This window comes from Amblyomma americanum, chromosome 5, assembly GCF_052857255.1.
Source record: "Amblyomma americanum isolate KBUSLIRL-KWMA chromosome 5, ASM5285725v1, whole genome shotgun sequence".
In the NCBI taxonomy this organism is placed as follows: Eukaryota; Metazoa; Arthropoda; class Arachnida; order Ixodida; family Ixodidae; genus Amblyomma; species Amblyomma americanum.
The window spans coordinates 141508461-141527345 of record NC_135501.1 but is presented as its reverse complement, the minus strand read 5'-3'; the positions used below and the strand labels follow the sequence as shown (position 1 = coordinate 141527345).

The 18885-nt window shown below is 45.7% G+C and overlaps 1 protein-coding gene across 1 annotated transcript in view; it reads left to right on the top strand.

Annotated features, from left to right (window-relative positions):
• LOC144135098 (uncharacterized) overlaps positions 1–18055 on the top strand; it is a 38885-nt gene extending 20830 nt beyond the window's left edge. Inside the window, exons 5-10 of the mRNA XM_077667853.1 lie at positions 4402–4558; positions 8313–8434; positions 9988–10117; positions 14721–14903; positions 16473–16586; positions 17335–18055. Of these exons, the coding sequence (XP_077523979.1) occupies positions 4402–4558; positions 8313–8434; positions 9988–10117; positions 14721–14903; positions 16473–16586; positions 17335–17493 (865 nt within the window). The 3' untranslated portion in view covers positions 17494–18055. The remainder of the gene's footprint in view (positions 1–4401; positions 4559–8312; positions 8435–9987; positions 10118–14720; positions 14904–16472; positions 16587–17334) is intronic.
• The last annotated feature ends 830 nt before the right edge of the window (positions 18056–18885 follow it).

Here is an 18885-nt window from a genome sequence, read left to right as displayed (position 1 = left end):
GTCACTGTATAAACTCACCGATGAAAGATTAACATAATCCATAATTCATGATCAGTCAATGAGTAGTTCAGAAAATTAAAAAGGTGCTGTGTGTCACTGGGCCTAATAAAGCAATGTGTAGATATGGGTATTTGATTGTGCCGTCGGCAAGCCTCGGAGTCTCTGCAAATGTGAAGAGGCTAGCCCCAATTAGCACTGTCAGTAGCTTGCACACTACCAGTCGATGACCTTTGTACTGTCTACTAGCATGCGACTTCTTCCCAACAAAATATGATTTTCATATTTACTCGCATGACTGCTGACCAGAAAATATGATTTTGGCAAGCATTTCTTTTCCACGCACAAGCAAAATTCACTTGTTAAACCACTTATCTTAATCATTTTGGGAATACAGAATTGAAGGTTGCCAAATACTGGAGCATTTTCTTTTTGTTATGCCTTGAATTAGCAGTTACGTGGCGTACCTTGTGTTACAGCTTCACAGCACTGCTTTGTTTTACTCAACTATGACAAAGGAGAACAGAATTGATAATTATTTTAGTTATGCACAGTTCTGCTCTCTCTGTTGCATTCCTCTGTAGCCTCCCCTTCCTTTCTTCACCCCCGATTAAAAATAAAGAAGCCCGCCAAGACGCGCGGTGAAAATTACATACTTGACATGAAATGAACAAGTATTACAGCAGCTTTAAAGTTCTTCTTACCTGCACATTGAAGGAGAAATACCCTTTCCGATTCCGGAACACTTCGGAATTTTCTCCTCCCGGGCTCTTTATCCGCACATGAGTGCAGTCAATGCACCCAGTGACGCCGGGAAACTGAGCGATGCCGTAAAAGGCGTGCATCACTTTGTGCATATCTCCGGCCGCAGAAAATGTCACCAGTGCCGGAAACAACGTTTCTGCGATGACGGCGGACACAGTCGACACCACCCGGGAAACCGTGGGTTGGGAGACATTGACGAGGTCGCCGGTCACAACTTGAAAAGTCCCCGCACCGTAAAAGCGGAGGGCGATAAGTAGTCGCAGCAGCGGCGGCACAGGACAACCTCGTCCGTCAGGGTAGCGGTGCAGTGGAAGCATTGACAGCAGTTCCAGCACGGCAGGCTTCGAAAACCGGTACCTCGCGAGAAACTCGCCGTCGTCGAAATGCTCCATCGGGTTCTGACGATCCCTAAGCACCCTCCGCGATGGCTTTGCGCGGTGGGGAACTTCGTCATTCACGACTTCCATAAATTCCATGAACTCGACGAGCTCGGAAAAGCTGTCGTCGTATTCCTCCATGTTGGATTGACGAAAGGAGCTGCTTAAGGTAGGCCAGGGGCCACCTTTGCGAACGCGCCCTTTCCGAGGCCGAAAGGGCGGCTAAAGGTGCAGTTTAAGGGTAAGGTCGGTTTCTGAAACCCGGAAAGGAGCCGTAAAGGTAAGGACCTCGAAAGGGGAGGTAAAGGTCGGTTTGTGAATACGGGGGTTAGAGAGGCACTTGGAGGTTTTCTACAGTTCTGCCTTTGTAAACCGAAGCGCTTAACGAAACCATGTGTGCACGCTGAACGCATAGCCGCTAAGTACCCTAAACATAACGAAACTCAGCTGGCCGCCTTTTGCGCCGTCAATTGCGGGTTTTCTTTGACTTCCAACATTCAGGCTGTTGTTTTTTGGTCGTCGTCGTGGGGTAGAAGTCCACTAGTGGTTTCGAAAGAAAACTAATATACGAGTTTAATATCGATTAAACTAACTTTCATGCCCGCTTGTTAGCCTCAGAGATTTGCGAAGTCTTTTCTTCTGTTGAATCTTCAAGCTTGTACTTGCAAAATAGCCCTGTGGCGGTGATACCTGTATTTTAGTTATTGCTGTTTTCTACCTTATGACACCTTTGTTCTCAGAAAGCGCGATGTTTCTGTGTTTAGGAGCAGGTATGTTATCGATACAAGTCAACTTCAATTTCTCCTCAGTGTCCCTTTAAGCTATGCGACACGGCACCCGCAGGTGGCTCTCTCAAACACAGCATCAGTGAGGCTTGCGAGACTTAGGTTTTAGCACCTCTTTTTGGGCTAGTTGGTGCACACCTGAATTAGAGAAAAACTAGCGCCAAACCGTGCAAACGACAAGAGAAGAACTAAGACGAGAGACAAGCGCTAACTCAACTGAATTTTATTGAAGCCAGGATGCCGCTTACATAGGGTGAAGCTTGAAGGGGAGAGAAGGGTGAGGAGGAGGAGAAGGTGAACAAATTCAACATCGTTTCGCGGAAACAGGCAGGCTGCCAAAAATCGCACAGGAAAAAGAACAGTTAATGATAACTGAATCTAAATATTTAAACTCGGAGACAAAGAGAAATAAAGAACGAGTACTAACACACCTACAACCAAACTTCTTTATGTAGAGAGCCTACAGACTAACACGTGCAGTCTTATCTGTGCTCTTGCCAAGAATCTTCGCCTCATTCAGCCGCGCCTCACACCCGTCGCAGCTTATTAGGTGCGCAACCAAATGTGCGTATTTATCTTTCAAGTCTGATAACTTTCGAGCATGGTCCCCCAAACGCTCGTTGATGCAGAGGCCAGTCTGGCCGCATAAAACTTCCCACAAGTTAAGGAGATAGCCTAGACCACTCCTACAGAATAGTTGTTAAACAGAGTTTAGTGCTTTACCCAAATAAAGCACGAAACCATAATGCCTTTGCTCACCTTCTCCTCCTTGTCACCCTGCTCTCCCCTTCAAGCTTCACCCTATATAAGCGGCAACCTGGCTTCAATAAAATTCAGTTGTGAGTTAGCGCTTGTGTATCGTCTTAGTTCTTCTCTTGTGGTTTGCATGTTTGGCGCTAGTGTTTCTCTAATTCAAGACTTAGGTTGCTCTTCCCGAGCAATCTCTTGCGACCAAAAATTAATTTACCTGCCACCAACCATTGTGGCCGGTGTGCTTACAATCCTGTGGGCAGGTTGCTACTTGCCAGGGTGGGTCCGTTATGAAGGTCACTAGGTCACGTGACCTGTGTGGCATGTGTAAATTCGGCTTTTCTCGAGACATCAACCATGCCGAGATTTCCGCTGGACAGGACGCATAACGCTGTTGCGTTGAAAGGAGGAAATCTCAGCGCCATCAGAGAATGTGCTATGAGGTCCCAGCTATCGCCTGATTAAATCATAAGATTGCTTCCTTTTTAACTTACTATTTAGCTCCGAGGACTGGTCGGACCAATCAGGCTCTGGTTACTAGTCTTGTTCACAATGTGACAGTGCCTTCAGGTTTTAATGAGAGAAATTAGACTGAGACATTTACAGCTGCAAACAAGTCTGAGATCTTCCATTGACTCGTGCTCTAAACATATCTCCCAAGGGCTCTCATTTTTCTCTCAACACTGATAATCATGAAACCAACCATGATGTGATAAAATTTGTAATGCCCTGTATAAGTGACTCCGTCTCTGGAAGAGACCGGCACTCTGGATCTATTTTTAAAGTATTCCCTCGAATTTTATGGACCCTTTGATCTAGTATTTTCTCTCTGAATGCGACTCCAAAGAGACAAAGCAAAAAATTAGACAAAATGGGTTCTTTTCTCTGGCCTTTTGGTTTTAGGAATTCAATCAGTAGCACAACCCTTCCATCTCCATCTAACAGCTTAATCTCTGTTTATAAAACTTACCATCGCCACCTCTCTCTGCTAATGATTGAGATTTTATAACAAGCTCACTTTCTTAAGCGCTGTGGCTAAACTGTAATTGATTTCCTTGAAGGTACACTATCGGTTCTACGGCCGGCTCTTATAGGGTGCGTTCATGTTTTTCCGGCATGTTAAGGTGCATTTTTGCTGACAAAATTGCATTTAAACATATTCACGCCACACGGTTTATACTTGTGACGACTGTACCAAAATCGGCTCCGGGATCACCGCTCGAACTGAATGGCAATGTAACCTTGCCACAAATATCCGCGCCGAAACATTCTGTCGACGCATACTGTGTACTTAGATGGCCTTAAACGGGGATGCCTTTATTTATTATTTATGTTTTTCCCGCTTACGAGAGTTCCATTCCCTGTGGAAGTGGCTTCTTTTTCATTCGAATGCGGTCGTGTATAATATGAGACCAACATTAGTTATTTCTTGTGGCCCTGTAATAGATACGATTCGAAGGTCTGTACCCAACTTTTCTCAATCCTTAGCTAGGCAGCTCTTATCAGCTTGCCCTTAATGCTATTGGTAACGCAGCAGCGGTTATCGTAAAATAAGAACAAAATTTCATAATGCTCGACCGCATCGTAAGGCAAAAATAATAAAGAGTACTCGGTTAGTGACACTGCAAACACTGCAAGAACACGGGAAGATTTTTCGCGCCCTGAAACTTTACCTATGAACTATGAGGCATATAAAATTATGACCGGTCTCTTTGTTATCTTTTCAGTGCGAATATTAGCAAAACAGTAAACTCAAAGAAGCAGGACTTGATTAGTGCCTTGGACCGGCTATTTCAAGAAAAGATGGTCCATTTTGGCATGTTAAACGTTGACCAAATAGAAGACTATAACAACCTGGCACGGGGAGCCCTGAAGTATTTGGACGTGAGTGCTTTTCTTGGTTTTATAATTTTTAAGGTGGCAGACATCTCGCAGCGCTGACAATGTTGTTAAAATGAGCTGCTTGCGTGGGCGCCTTCATTCAATTTCAGAACACTTACTTTCCTCTGCGACATGTCTCCTACACAAAAGCGGCAAATTTAAGCTTCAACTTGCTCATTTTGAATGCCTAAAAGAGGTCCGCAAAAGAAAGGAAGATATTCTTTATCTTTTGTAAGCTCGCTTCGTGGAGTAGATCTTGTTTTCATTTGTCACTGCACTTTCCGATTCTTGCATAGTCAAACATTACCTCCTTTACGTTAACAAACAGGAAGAGTGCATAACAGGTCAGGGAAAAAACGCTGGTTAATTACACGCTATAAAAACTCGGTAGGAATAAATGTGCAAGGGCACGGCACGCAGTGCCAAGGAACGACCATCGATGATCATTTGTTGTATAAGCAGAATGGATTACACGATATGGAAAGCGTGCCATTGAGCACCAGAGAGTCAGATGGGCGATGAAGTAAGAAAGATCGCACTGATACGAGGACCTCAGCTGGCGCAGGACGATGCAAGTTGGAGAGATATTAGAGAGGTCTTTTTCTTGCCGTGGACATAGCTAGGCTGGGGCTCTTGCACTTGGGAACTGCCTACGCTGTGATTCAAAACGCTACGTTTTGTGCGGCCATTGTTTGCGGTCGGAATGGCCAAGGAAAAGCGTGCGTACGGACTCAAGCAATATTGTTACGAGGCGGCCAGCCGAAGAATGAGGTGCGCTGAACGTTGGTAGAAATGATTTAATAGCCGCCGGCCTGGCGCGAGCGCTCCGTACCGCGCCGCTGCCAGCTACGTCATCTTCGTCACACTATAGGGCCACCAACCGATCGTCCCGATCGTTTTCTTTAATCATTGAGCTTTCCGATTCTTGCTTAGTCAAACGTTACCTCCTTTATGTTAACAAACAGGAAGAGGGCATAACAGGTCGGGGAAAAAACGCTGGTTAATTACATACTAAAAATCGTTGACAAAGAGACGCACGAAATGGTGAGGAGCTTCTGGGGATGATTCATCAGGAGAAAGTAACGAGGGGCTGGCCGTCACGATGAATGAGATGGTCGAATCATTCCCGGTCAATAGAAAATACTTGGCAGTCAAGGCGAACACGGTCTACACGGACGCCGCGATGTACCCCGGAGACGGGGAACAACGAAGCAAAAAGTCGTCGCGACAGTAATAGACTCAGACTATAAGGAGATCACTTGCGCGTCGGCACGGGACTGCACGGTAACCGAGGGAGAGGAAATGGCTGTTGCTCTAGCGGCCGCGGAGGGTTATCGCGCGAATAAGTCCTTAACAATCCTCACAGATTCGAAAGAGGCATGCCGCAACTACATTAACGGCAGAATAGGTCATAAAGCGCTCCAAATCCTCCTCCGCGCAGGCCCACCCAAAGATCACATTAGACACACCAATTTCTGGATACCGGGACACACCGAGATAGAAGGCAACCAAAGGGTCGATCGAGTCGCTCCCGAGTACATTAACCGAACACTCTTGAACGAAGACCCAGAGGACTTCTTGAGGGTTATCCCGACGTACTCCGACATTCTAAATTATTACAGTGGGACGAGACTAAAGAATCCTCCTCCCTACAACAAATTAAATCAACAAGAAGCAGTTTACTGGAGGAAGCTGCAAACCGGAACCTTCCCCAATTTACACCTCCTTAGCAAAATGGTCCCGAGCCAATACAGGGACATCTGCCCATGGTGCGGTGCAACACTCACCCTATACCATATTACTTGGTAACATGACAGAAATAAAGCATTCCATGGCTCAGAAGATCCGAGTGCGGAGCAGTGGGATAGTGTGCTCTCCAGCGGCAACCCAAATCTCCAAAGAGGATTGGTCATCCATGCCCAGCGAGCGGCCAAACTCAGCGGTGCCCTGGAATAGGGGCGCCGACCTCTGCAAGACAGAGGGAGACATCTGCTTGAAGATGAAGACCTCTGTATGACCGAAACACCTTGTTAGAGCAATAAAATGCATCCTATCCTATCCCGGTCCATGAAGCATCCGGGCCACAGGTTGCCAGTAGCCGACGGCTGAGGTCCTTGGACGCACAGAACGGCATGGGCAGGGGAGGGCGGGGCCGGTTTCCTGACGTGTGTGCAGCGTGTCGGGTCGGTCGGATCATGGGTTCGGGTCGCGGCAACGTCGTTATGTCGCCGTCTCTAGTGGTCAGTGTGGGCGACGGGGCTGGGGTGAGCGGCGAGGTCAGTTCAGTTCGGCCGTGTGCACCTGGACAGCCGGGCGGGGCGGTCCAGGTGCACACGGCCGATCACTGCACGCGTAGGACACCGAATTCCCAAGACCAGGATTGGGATGACACTCCGTACCTCACACAAAATGTTACGAGGCGGTTAGCCGAAGAATCAGGCCCAATAAACGATGGTAGAGACATGATTAATTGGCTTCTGGCCTAGCGCGAGTGCTCCGTCCCGCGCCATTGCGAACTTCGTCGTCTTCGTAACAATACGAAGAGCACCCGGGACCACCGCTTCACCAGAGTAGATGATCTACCAGTTGAGCTAACCGGAACGGCTAGCATTTGGTAGGGCGAGAGCGAATTGATCAAAAACTCGAATTGAAAACAGTGTTGTTCGCATGCTTGAGGTAATCCTCCAACGTGTAGTAGATTTTTAATATGGCAGCAAATTACTCGTTCCTTTGTAGCTTTCCTTTGCGGCCATATGGCTGTGCTTCGGTGTATGACAATGAATAATTTAGACAAACTCATGCCCATGGCAGCGCTGTCGCCACTGCCCCGGCGACTATTGGAATTCACCAAATTTGTGAGAGATCGGCGCCCCCGGTACCACAATTGCACTGACTGCTTTGTCAAAGGTGGCCCAAATGCTGCAAGGCGGTGAGCACCGGTACTTACGGCAGGGCCGAGGCGCTGAAGAACAGACACGAATGCCGCAAAATCAATAAGAAGAATTTTGTTTCCCGCTTCGGAAGCCCGCGCACTTTAGCTCTACCGTCAGCGCTACGCTCTTCCGTTCGGGTGGCAAAGCTGCACCAGACGGGACGGATGCAGCTGTGAATGTCCTTCTTTGCTAGCGTCGCAAAGGAACATACCCTATTATGAAGAAGTATAGATAGCTGGACGAGTTGGTCAGTGCGCTTCCATGTCACCGTCTTTGTCTGTCGTCTGTTCTGCGTTGTATGAGCCACAGTGAAATACCACACCACACCACAGCACACTGTAACATACACCTTACCATAGAAAAGCATACCATACCATACCATACCATACCATAAAACGCCATGCCATATCATATCGTACTTATTAGCATCACTATTGTATTTCCTGGTGGAATTCAGCCCAGGCAGAAATTTTCAGAGAGGTGTACCCGCATTTACGATACCAACGACTTGGTCCTTTCCAAAGAACTTGGAGTAGGAAGCTCCGCCCGCTACACTAATATACCTCTGTTCAGTCATGACTTCACCAGCGAACGCACGAGACACCAGAAGAACACAGGACAACGCTGGAACTGGTGTCTCATGCTTTCGCTGGTGAAGTTACGTCTGAAATACACCAACTAGCCCACATTGTTACCTTGTTAGCTCTGTTCCTTCGAGAAAGCGAAATAGCGGTAAAGTCACTAATATCAATATTGCAAGTTCCTAGTTAATTTAATATCTTTTTACACCCTCTCTCTGTTCCTGAACCTCTACACTTGCTCAGGTCGTGAAAGATTTCTTAAAGAGTAAGAAGCCACCTCCAACTTATCACTGCGCTCTGGGAGTCGGGCTGACCGATGGCACAAAGCAGCAAGAAATTCTCGACAAGGCCGTCAGTGCTGCTGGGTGAGTAGACACTTCAAACATCGCAAAAAATATTGTTCGTTTTTTCTTCTTCTCTTCACTTATGTGCGCCAACAGAAAGGCTTAATGATAAACATATTAATTAATTAAATAAACAACAAATCACCGCTTTACTTTTTGTGAAATATTTCTGTTTGGCTGCACCATAGGATGACCTAGGAAACATGGACATAAAGTCTCCAGGCATGATTTACTGTAACTGATGATGCAATTCGGGTTCTTGGTGCTGATTCATTGTAGTTCACAGCGCTTAGACACATGGACACGGGACAGAAACAGTGCCGCTGCCATCCTCATCATGATTACGGCACAGGCGCTGTTTCTGTCTACTGTCCGTGTGTGTTAGCGCTGTCAACCACAGTAGATGTTGATACAAGTGGAACTACATTTTGTGTAATGACCGGGTTGCAATCAATCAAGAGACGATAAACCACTTTATATTTCGATCAAACATAGTTTCCGAAGGGCGCGAATGAATAACATGCACAACGACCACCGAACAACCTGTGATCGCCGTGCTCTATCACGATATCCAAAGTTGCGTGTTCGAGCAACTCGCAAGCGTTTAGGAACACGGGTTTTCAGCAGTTTCAGCCCGATTCACCTTCAATTCACTGCTTACAAATTGTGACACAAAGTATAGGAGTAACAGCCCTTACTCGTACGGGCAGCACCCAGTCTTTCTAGGTAATGATTTCCTGATTACTCTGCAAAGTGGGCAATTTTACATCACGTGGTTCAAGCGGCCCACAGATGCAGTGTCCTCAACCAGCGAGAATGCGCAGCTGTGTAGACGTTAGCAGCACACATTATTACTTGTCTCATTGAGCATAAGTAGAGGGCCCGTTATGCATATGGGCAGAGAAGGGTACCTTATGTTTTTTTTCTTGTTATATTTGTGAGGGTTTTAACCATTCGCATGCGTTTAAATCTGCGCTCACAACCCCTCTTCTCCAAGGTGCCAGATGATACAGCAGGAATAACATATTTTTATAACTCGGCTAGGAATGCATTCACGTCGTTTCTAAATAAAACATGTCTCCATTGGTTGGGAGGAACCAACTGGGCGACGCGCTTTATCTTAATATTAAACGTCTGTTGAGTAAGAAAATACACTGAATTGGAGACGCCATTTCAAAAGAGAGGACCAGTTTGCGTCACCAACCGTAACCGGATGAACATAGGTGGGTTTGCCCTGTTCACGTCTTAAAATCTACAACAGGCCAACACAAGGTGGTAGGGTACAAATTGTGTTTTTTCTTCTTCTAGAAACAGTTGCTGAACAAGCTCATGCACTCCTACTGTGCAGCTTTAAAGCGCAACGACTTAGTGCAACAAATTTATTGATTTGTTTATTTCTAGAAACCCCTAAATGCCCTCACTATGAGGGTAATACAATGTGGAGTTGCAAAAATGCAAACGCTAAACAGAAAACACAGTAGACAAAACAAAAAAGCAGAATAAATGAAGAGGCAAAAGGTATCAAAGTTGCGAGTTGGTGGCGACCGATCTGTCGAACCATTGTTTTTTGGCAGCACATTCACTGGAATTACTATGATTGTCATAAAAGTGCACACCGAAAAGGTCATCCAAGCCTCCCAGTTGTTTCCGGTCGGACCAAACCCGGACGCCGCGATGTTGAGACACCTCAAGGTGTTAACCCTGGTAAGTTTGCATTGTGCAGCTAGCCTTTGATGACGGTACTTCATTTAAATAAGTTGACCAGTGTTTTCTCCGCTGAGTAAATGAGGTGTATGAAATTGCACACGGAACTCGAGCGAAATATCTTGCGAGCCTTGTGTACAGGCGGTGCTCTTAAGATAGCCTGGTCCATGTGTAACGCTGCTCGCCTGACGGTGTTCTGTTACCGCGAAAAAAAAGCCCAGTCCATGCAGCCTTTCCCGACGAACAATACATCGTTATGGCTCTAAAGTGTTACTCATCTGACCACATCGCTCTTTAAAAAGCAGAAATCACCCAGGCCAAATTGCTGTCCAGTAATTCACGTTGCATGCTTCTCACGAGTGTCCAGTCCTGCGATGAACAATAGCGATAAGATCTCCTTCTATATATTTTTAAACAAAGTGACATTGGGCTACTGCGCTAAGGTTTGCCTGGGCTCTGCTGTCAAGAAAGATTTGAACTTGTATGGAGCTCACTTCAGTGGTATGTAGGAAAGAAAATTTGTTAGGGGTTGGAAGAGAATAAAGTTGACTGTGAATGAACGCGGGTCCGATTTCCCAGCTGAAATCATAAATAGAAAGTGGACATTGGTAGAGCATGTATGTTAAGAGTAGATAAGAGATACTTCCTTGAAAAAAAAAACCTTGCTGATTCTTAAAGTAGGGCCGCAGTATTAGGCAGCAGGGAGTCGGCTCGGCAAATGAAATCCCAAGTTTCAGGTTCTAGGGTGGCTGCTGCTAGCATAAGGAAGGTTTATATGAGGAATGTGGCACTGTCTTACTGCGGTCGTAGTTAGTCTGGTCATAATCATCACGCAAGCTATTCGTAATCAGGCCGAAACGGCAAAGGGGTGTAGAAATGCGGAGTGTAGGTCAAACACTGCCCACCTCGCCTTGCCGTTCGTTGGCAAAGGCTCCAAGTGTTTCCGTGAATTTCTAACGGTCTCCTCCGAACGCCGTACGTAAGATACACTCTATGATGAGCTTTCTTTCACGATGGCAACATTCCATTTCGGAATAGCTTTTGTCCTACCAGGTAAATTCATATACTGGCTTCTAAGTTCGAAGAGGAGTGTTTTGATTATGCTATGTCTGGGTTGCCTTTCTGGGAAGACAAGAATACGCAGTAAGAATGTTCGGTTCACGGCAGACTAGATCTAATATGACAGTTTTGATGCTTGGAACAACTTTACTACAGCGCAACATTTATGAGCGGTTGCTGCAATTGACAAGAGTGGTTTTGTATCTTTTACGACGCGATGACGTGGTAGCAAGCGTCGTCTTATGAACCGTTGGCGGTTAGATCTAGTATTGTTATAGCCAATCACACGCTTATGAGAAGTCACATAAGGGGGACGTAATGGTTTTGAGATTCAGTCAGAAGCTTGTACCAACAGACCCAGCTATCCTTCTTAATGCCTGAGAGGAAGAGTTATTGATGCATATATAACGCCTTTTCTGGGAGTTGTTCTTGAGCTCCCGAGCTTGCGAGCAACGGGTCCTGACAGAACGTTGTCAGTCGACTTTGGTGCACATAAAAGAGGGAAATAGCGCAAATATTTAACAGTTATAATCTGTTAGTTGAAAACTACAACACAGATGACTGGGAATGATGAAGATATTTTGTCCAGCACGGCCATCCGTGGCTAAAACGTGTCTGGCACAGGGTTTTTCTTTTGTTCGAAGTGCACTTAGAGCCCCATTTCCGACGTATTTCACATTAACGAAGCTGTTTACCAGGCAGGTGTAAGCTTGTACCCATGGTATGAACGGTGGGTACGCGGCGGCACTGGATATCGCACCCCCCCCCCCCCTTCCTGCATGCGAGATGGATGCTCAAACGACTCAGAATGCAACAATAGGTTACCGAACTAACCAACAAGACAAGTAGAACACTTGCACCGGCAGGAAACAAGCTAGTGGCCGGTTTGCATGAAAGGCATAAAAGTGCGCCTAATAGCGCTTTACTTTCCAATTGCAATTAGAGCTGCCTCTTAGAATGCAGAGAGGGTAGCCATTTTCGTTAATAGAATGAAGAGCTACGCGGACCAAATTAAAATAAAATCAAGTTTTCACGGAATGGGAAAGCAAGAGAAGGTACGAGAAAATTAACAAATTCTGACAGGGAGCTTGTATTCACAGGAAATGTTCAAGCATGCACCTGATCCTGAAGATTGTCCAGGAATATTTCAATAAAACAACTGACCACTTTAAACACTGATCTCTTCCTGATAAAGAAGTAAAATTGACATCTGAGCATGCGCAATTTTGCAAAAAGAGCAGAGAATTCTGACTATTGACATTTGACACACAGCACTCTCTTCTCTGATCAATTATAATAAAAGGCTATTATCTCCTCATCGCAATATGTACAAAACCAAACATTCAAGATTTTTTGTCACAGTATTTACATTTCAGTAACATGTAAGGAGCGCAAAGGGTCAAGGAAGCATTCACACCGTATTTGCAAGAGACCGAGCTATAGCCTTCTCTGTTACGCAAACAGGGCCCAAAATATAGAAGGCAAAAACCATGTACATACGTGAAACCACTGCCAAATGCATGCTTAACATTTTGTTTCTCACCAAGAGAAAAATTATATACTGCAAATGCTATGAAATAACAAAGTTCACTGCGGAACATGCACTTTCCTACAAACTTTCCGAGAAATCATCCGAAGTCACATGTGACACTTCCAACACAGCCGTTGCAAGACCCCGGCGCCCAATGACAACGGCATACGACAGTACCATTTCGAATGTAGCACCCCATCGCTGCAACACGTGATGCCAGACGAGCAGTAATCAGTTTGACATATTCCCAGCGAGCACCAGTTCGCGTGCTGAGCGTTCTTTATCTCGAACCACATCGTCTTTCTGAAGGCAGCCGTGTCATAATCGTAGGACTGGAACTGTGGCCGGTATGGCACAAAAAAGAAGCCCACACACGTAGCTATCAAGAACGTAGCACGAGGCAAGTAACCAAGCTTTTCAAATCCTGATAAGAGGCGAGCAGCCGCACACAACCAAGTCATGAGATGACAAGATGCGCCGAGATACGCCTGCCACGCCTCACACCTAGCGGCAAGCACGTATGGGAGCCGCTGCCTGCTGCTATGGGAACACGAACAAATATTTTTTTAAGCGGAAGCTAATGTAAACCTAGGTAAAGCTGATTTCGCCGTGCTTTGCCAGTTGACCTTCATGTGAGCTAGAGGGCAGTTGTTAGTACCTATTGTTGATCATGGAAGAATATAAACCACTCTATTTTTATTGAAACCTCCCCTAGGCTTAGAAGTGGAAGCTAAACTTAACATTCGAACAAACATTTTTTAACAACAAGATATAAAAATACCTTTGCAGGGAATTAAATGCAGTCATGTGAGGCGTATGTGAGACGTAGTCATGTGAGGCGACGGGTATAGAGTCAGTAGACCCAATGGTTTTATTTCCCAGTGAAAAAATACACGTCTAGGGCATGCGAACTCAAACGATGTGTGTCCCTTTTCAATCAACATTTCAGTAGATGCGTTTTAGTGAGCAGCAGGCGGCAAAATGCCGCATAAAAATGAGCGCATGGAGCTAGTAAGCTCTTTCGCAGCTGTCATGATATCTGTGGTCACGTGTGTCTTTGGCTCACGCCTAAAGCGGTCAAATGAACTATGTCGCTGAGTGCTGTTGGTGTCAAAAATGCGGCAAATCACTTCCTTTCTGGACACTACTTAAAGTACGTCCGCGTGGCTTCCTTCACCATTCCGCGTGGCCTTCCTTTACGTAGGACTTGGCTGAGCTCCTATTTTCTAAATGCAGGCTGTTTACCCAGTGGTGGCTCGCCACCAAGCGCTATTAAGCAGCCGTTTCAAGCCATTAACTATATCAGCGGCAAACGCTAGCATGGGCGCTACAGAGTAACACTTTTCTGGAGTGTTTTCGCTGCGGAGGACACCGATCTGTGTAGCGTTCTCTTTACTTAAGAGCATCGTCTTATTTTACATCAGATCTTGTCTGAGCAATCTTTACCCTTGAGGTCAGACTTTGTAATTCATAAAAAACTCCACCTCTGTTTTCTGAGCCTTGAGTGAAGCCTTTTTTATGCTACCCATTTTCTAAATTGCTCCCGCAGTTTAGAGCGCAATTACATTTGAAGCCAAAAATTACCGGAACTTTAAATTTTACCTCCTCGATTAGGCCTACCTTTCATTTATTCTAAGCCCGATGTGTGAAGTTTTGTAGTGCTTAAGGTAACGCTGCAGTGCACCTGAATACTAGAGAATTTTAGCATAGTGCATTCCGCTGCTGCTACCGTTTTCCGCGCGCAGCCCATGCGCCCACGCTTATTGGTCCCGAGGGGGCAGCCGTACGCGCCACCTGGAACAATCTAGTGACCTCAAGGCGATCTGTCCATGCGCACAGGAGGCGCGCGATAGGCGCTGCGGTGCGGGCTATGCTAAAAGCCTCTACTATTTCGGTGGTTTTGTAAGTAGAGGCTGCTGCAACTAATCCCTCCAGCGGTGGGATCAGAAGCAGCGTCATGAGATTAGGACAGTGTTCCAGCAACAGCTGTCTCTACTGCCCTTGTACTTCCAGGGAATGATTAGCAACGGGCTGAAGAACCGCCTTGACGAAATCGCCACTTCGGGGCAGGGCGTAGTACGCTACGCTCTTCTCTCGTTCGCCATGTACGCGCGTACCTACAGAATGTCAGCCAAGTGGGCCAACGAAGAGGACCGGGCGACAGCGCAGAGCTCGATGAAGATGGACTTCGCATTGGTTAGTTCTGTCACGGGTTCAGAACCATTGCAGAGTCACGCTCGTTCAATGTTGGTGGCGTCGTTTTGCTAATCTTAGGGCAAACGAACTCATTTTTAAAATTTTCCCGGAACTGAGTTACAATCTGCTAGGTGAAGACTGTGAAGCGATGCGTCACCATCTTTTCTAGACTGGATGGAGGTACATCGTAGCGCAAGGTGTTCGAGGACAAAGATGGTTTTCATGCGCACCAGTTCCCTTGCGAGGACAGCTGGAGGCGTCGACAACTGTATTTTGTATTTTGACCATTTTGAAGTTTATGAAACTTTCGTTTCCGGCGATGTTTGCACATTTTTATTCGATTGCACTGGTTTGTCGATATAGGCTAATATCGTTTTCTGCTGGGGAGACTGAGGACTGCTTACTCGATTTACTTCTCGAGCGAAAATCAACTTTTGCCTTCTTTATGGCGCTCTTGGCATTCATTCGGCAGCAGAAGACGACTTAATTGCTGTAAAAATGGAATTTGCAAAAAAGACCTAATTTCATCGTTTCTCGATTGAAACTCATGACATTAGTGATAAAAATCACGTCTGTCATCGGCAGCAAGCGAACGGTAGAGGGTGCTATCCTGTAAAATACATTGTTGTCGTCGAAGCTGTCTCGTGAAAATGCCCATCGGAGAAAATGATTGTATGTCTTTCCTCTCCGTTTTTAACTTTTGAAAGCTTTGTTTTCAGAGAAAGTAGCGAATTTATCATTACAACTGACAAATCAATTCAAATCGACTTAAATTGTTGGCACGCCCAATGAACTATGAAGGCCTATACTATACCTCTCCAATTAACGATGTCATGTGCCACCTATGGGCACCTCATCCTCGCAAACTTCCTTATCTGATCCGCTGACCTAGCTTTCTGCCTACCTCCGCTATGCTTGGCTTTCATCGGTAGTCTATGCGTTACCCTTAGTGACCATCTGTTATCTTTTCTTCTATCACATGCCCTGACTATGCCCATTTCTTTTTGATTAAGGTTATGATATCACCGATACGTTTTTGTTGCCCTCAAGTCGCTCAAATTTACACCTACTATTTTTTCGATCATTGCACACTGGAAATTTCGCCACTTATAGCCTACACAGGATACACGGCCGTCGAAATAGCAAACTTAGGGGTCCAAGTGGGCAAAGCGGGAATGAAGTAAATGAACAGAATGCAGCCTTGATTTCGGGAAGTATGGCTTCTCCCGCTTCAAAAAAGAAGAGCACGAACAAGCGCAGCTGACTATGGTGTCTTCGAACGAGCTTCGAGAAAACGGAGATGTTTTACGAATATAATGAATGTCGCGGAGATATGTCGCACTCTGGGCGCTCATTGTTACGCTTCGTGTGGTAAGGATATTAAGGAAGAACTAAAGGGTATAGCTGGAGAAAAGAGCTGCTGCTGTAGAAGAAAACACACACTGTTAACCAGGTTTTGTTTTTTTAGATGCAAAGATGAAGCAGCAGGCAAAAACAAGCAGTAGCGTCCTTTAAAGTAGAGCGCAAAACAGTTCATAACAACTTTTCTATCTTCTTTTCCTGATGAAGATGTGTAAGAAGAAAGTCAAGGCTGATCCGTTTGACCCCGGAACCGTGTATTCGGGAGACAGAGACAACAAGTTTCTTGGCCTTTTTGACACCGTCGACACATTTAAAGCAAAGGTGAGGTCACAGAAGATTCTGGTCAACACCGTGTTCTGCTGTTTCCTGATGGTTAGATGAGGGTTAGCTCGTAACCGCGCTATAATTCAATATTTCGGTTGCGGCCTTCTCCTCTGCGTAACTCTATAGGTGTATTCAAGTGGGCCTCATCGCGCACACATTTATTCTCGTACACCCATCAGGTGCAGCTGATATTGGGTGTATCTGCGGTACCCACGACATTCTTTCCGTCCATCGCTGTTAGTTTTCATGCATGAGTGTCTAATAAGTAGACGAGACGCCGATCACACCTTGCCAAACACCGGGCACGTAATCGAAGAATCAATCAACCTTGTATTTGTTGTACATAGAGAAAACCATTTCTTCTGTGTACTGCCGCAAAAATTAGAAAATAAAAAATTGTGCGTGTATCCCCGATAGGCAAGTCACGAATGCATAATAGCAAATTTGGAACTAATATAAATAAGAGAATGGGGTCTAATAGGAAATAAAGCTCTAAGGGGCATAGTAAAGATATAAATAATTAGGTTATAATAATAACGGTCGTTATAATACTGGGTTTATTACGGGATTAACCGAAAAGGACGCATGTTGACCTCGGTCTGGATTAGGCTCACCATAACGGACCGAATCCCCTCACGAATGATCACGCCAAATCGAGGTGTTCCCAATTTTTATTATTTTTCCAAACTGAAAGAGTTCATGCGGAACCAATGCCCCAGATATTCCTTATTCACCATGTATCCAGACGGCAACCCGTGTCCAGAAAAACCTGCCTGCAAACTCAACCGGGCTGATGGCGTACCACGTGGAAATGGACGATTTTCACGATGTCTGTGGAGAAGGCAACTTCGCCCGACTCAAAGCCATCAGGGAGGAATTGTTCAAGCAGATGACGACGCCATGACGTGGCCGACTGCAGATCTCCAGTTCTAACTCGGCGTTTCACACCAGGAATCCCGTCGCAGCTTGCACCGTGAGGCCGCATTTAACCGTCACGGAAGATTTAACGGCGATAGCAGAGAATAAACCAGAGGTACGGCAGGGCATTTCGCTTTGTTATTTGGTTTTCAGGTTTGCAGGTACAGACGGCAGGGAAAGGAATGTGAGGATACACTTCCGGCTGGTAAGCATACATTACGAGCATGAAGAGGTTAGGCGTCAGCGCAGACCGAATCCGACTCCACTGATAAACCGGTGGCGCTACTAATTGTCACCGGACAATACTACCGAGCGCCGCATTTTATGCAAGACCGGCGGACGACGTCGCAAAGTAAATTTTATTGCATTCGCGTAGCGCATGGCGTTTCAAAAACTGCTAGGTAAAGTAGAATGCAATAATTATGGGTTTAGCGGCCAAGCATAAGTGCCAGGGCGTTAGAGAAATATTAGAGGGGATTTGATTAGAAAAGCGGGTTCATCCTGCGTCAGCGCGCCATCCGTTACACTGACTAACAAGGAAACAATGCTTTTGTGTTCGGCCACTTTTGATGTCGGCAGGGTTGTCAGTTGACGTCATACAGCAAGGTCTATTTATTGCGCTCGTGTGTTAATAAATCTTCAGTTGGAAGTAAGCGCTCGTGTTATCGAAGCCTTTCTCTGTCCAGGTTTTTGAACTTGTACGTGACTTTAACTCGCCCACAGGTCTGTGCTTTGTGCTCTTGCGAATGCAATAAGACCGAAAATTTGACGAGGTCCATCCAGTTTGCATAGATCGATATATTCCTTCTTGCTCCCTCCGTTCTCTCGATCTGCTATGGATGTCAATCGAAGCTTATGCATTTTCGCTCTTCTTATCGATGTCAAAAATTCACGGGTGCGAACAGTGACCTCCACAGCAGCTATAGAACAACTAGCATCAGAACCATCTTTGCACATACCAGGTGTTTAGGTGACGATTTTAAAAATTTTCAAAAATATACTTTTTGGGATAAAAATTATCTTTTGCAGCATAGTATTACCATTGTTGGCGGACATCGAAAAGCCGAAGAATTGTCTTAAGTAGTAAGCTGGTTAACTAATTTCTGATAATTAGATTTTAACTATCGCAGCAAGCCAACTGGCTGCAATTAGAGATTTCTAGCCGGTCGTTAGTAAAAGTCATACCTGTTTTAAGAACTTCGGAAATGCGATTAACCTTGGCCGTGTGGCTCGACAAAATTTGGTTACTACTCGCCAAAATACACGCCTGTTTCCAAAGCATATAGGCAAAGTAACGTTTGCAGTGCACGTAAGTAGTCAAAAAAGGCGAGACTTCAGCACTGAGATCCTTGCATGGGTTAGAAACGCGAAGGTTGGC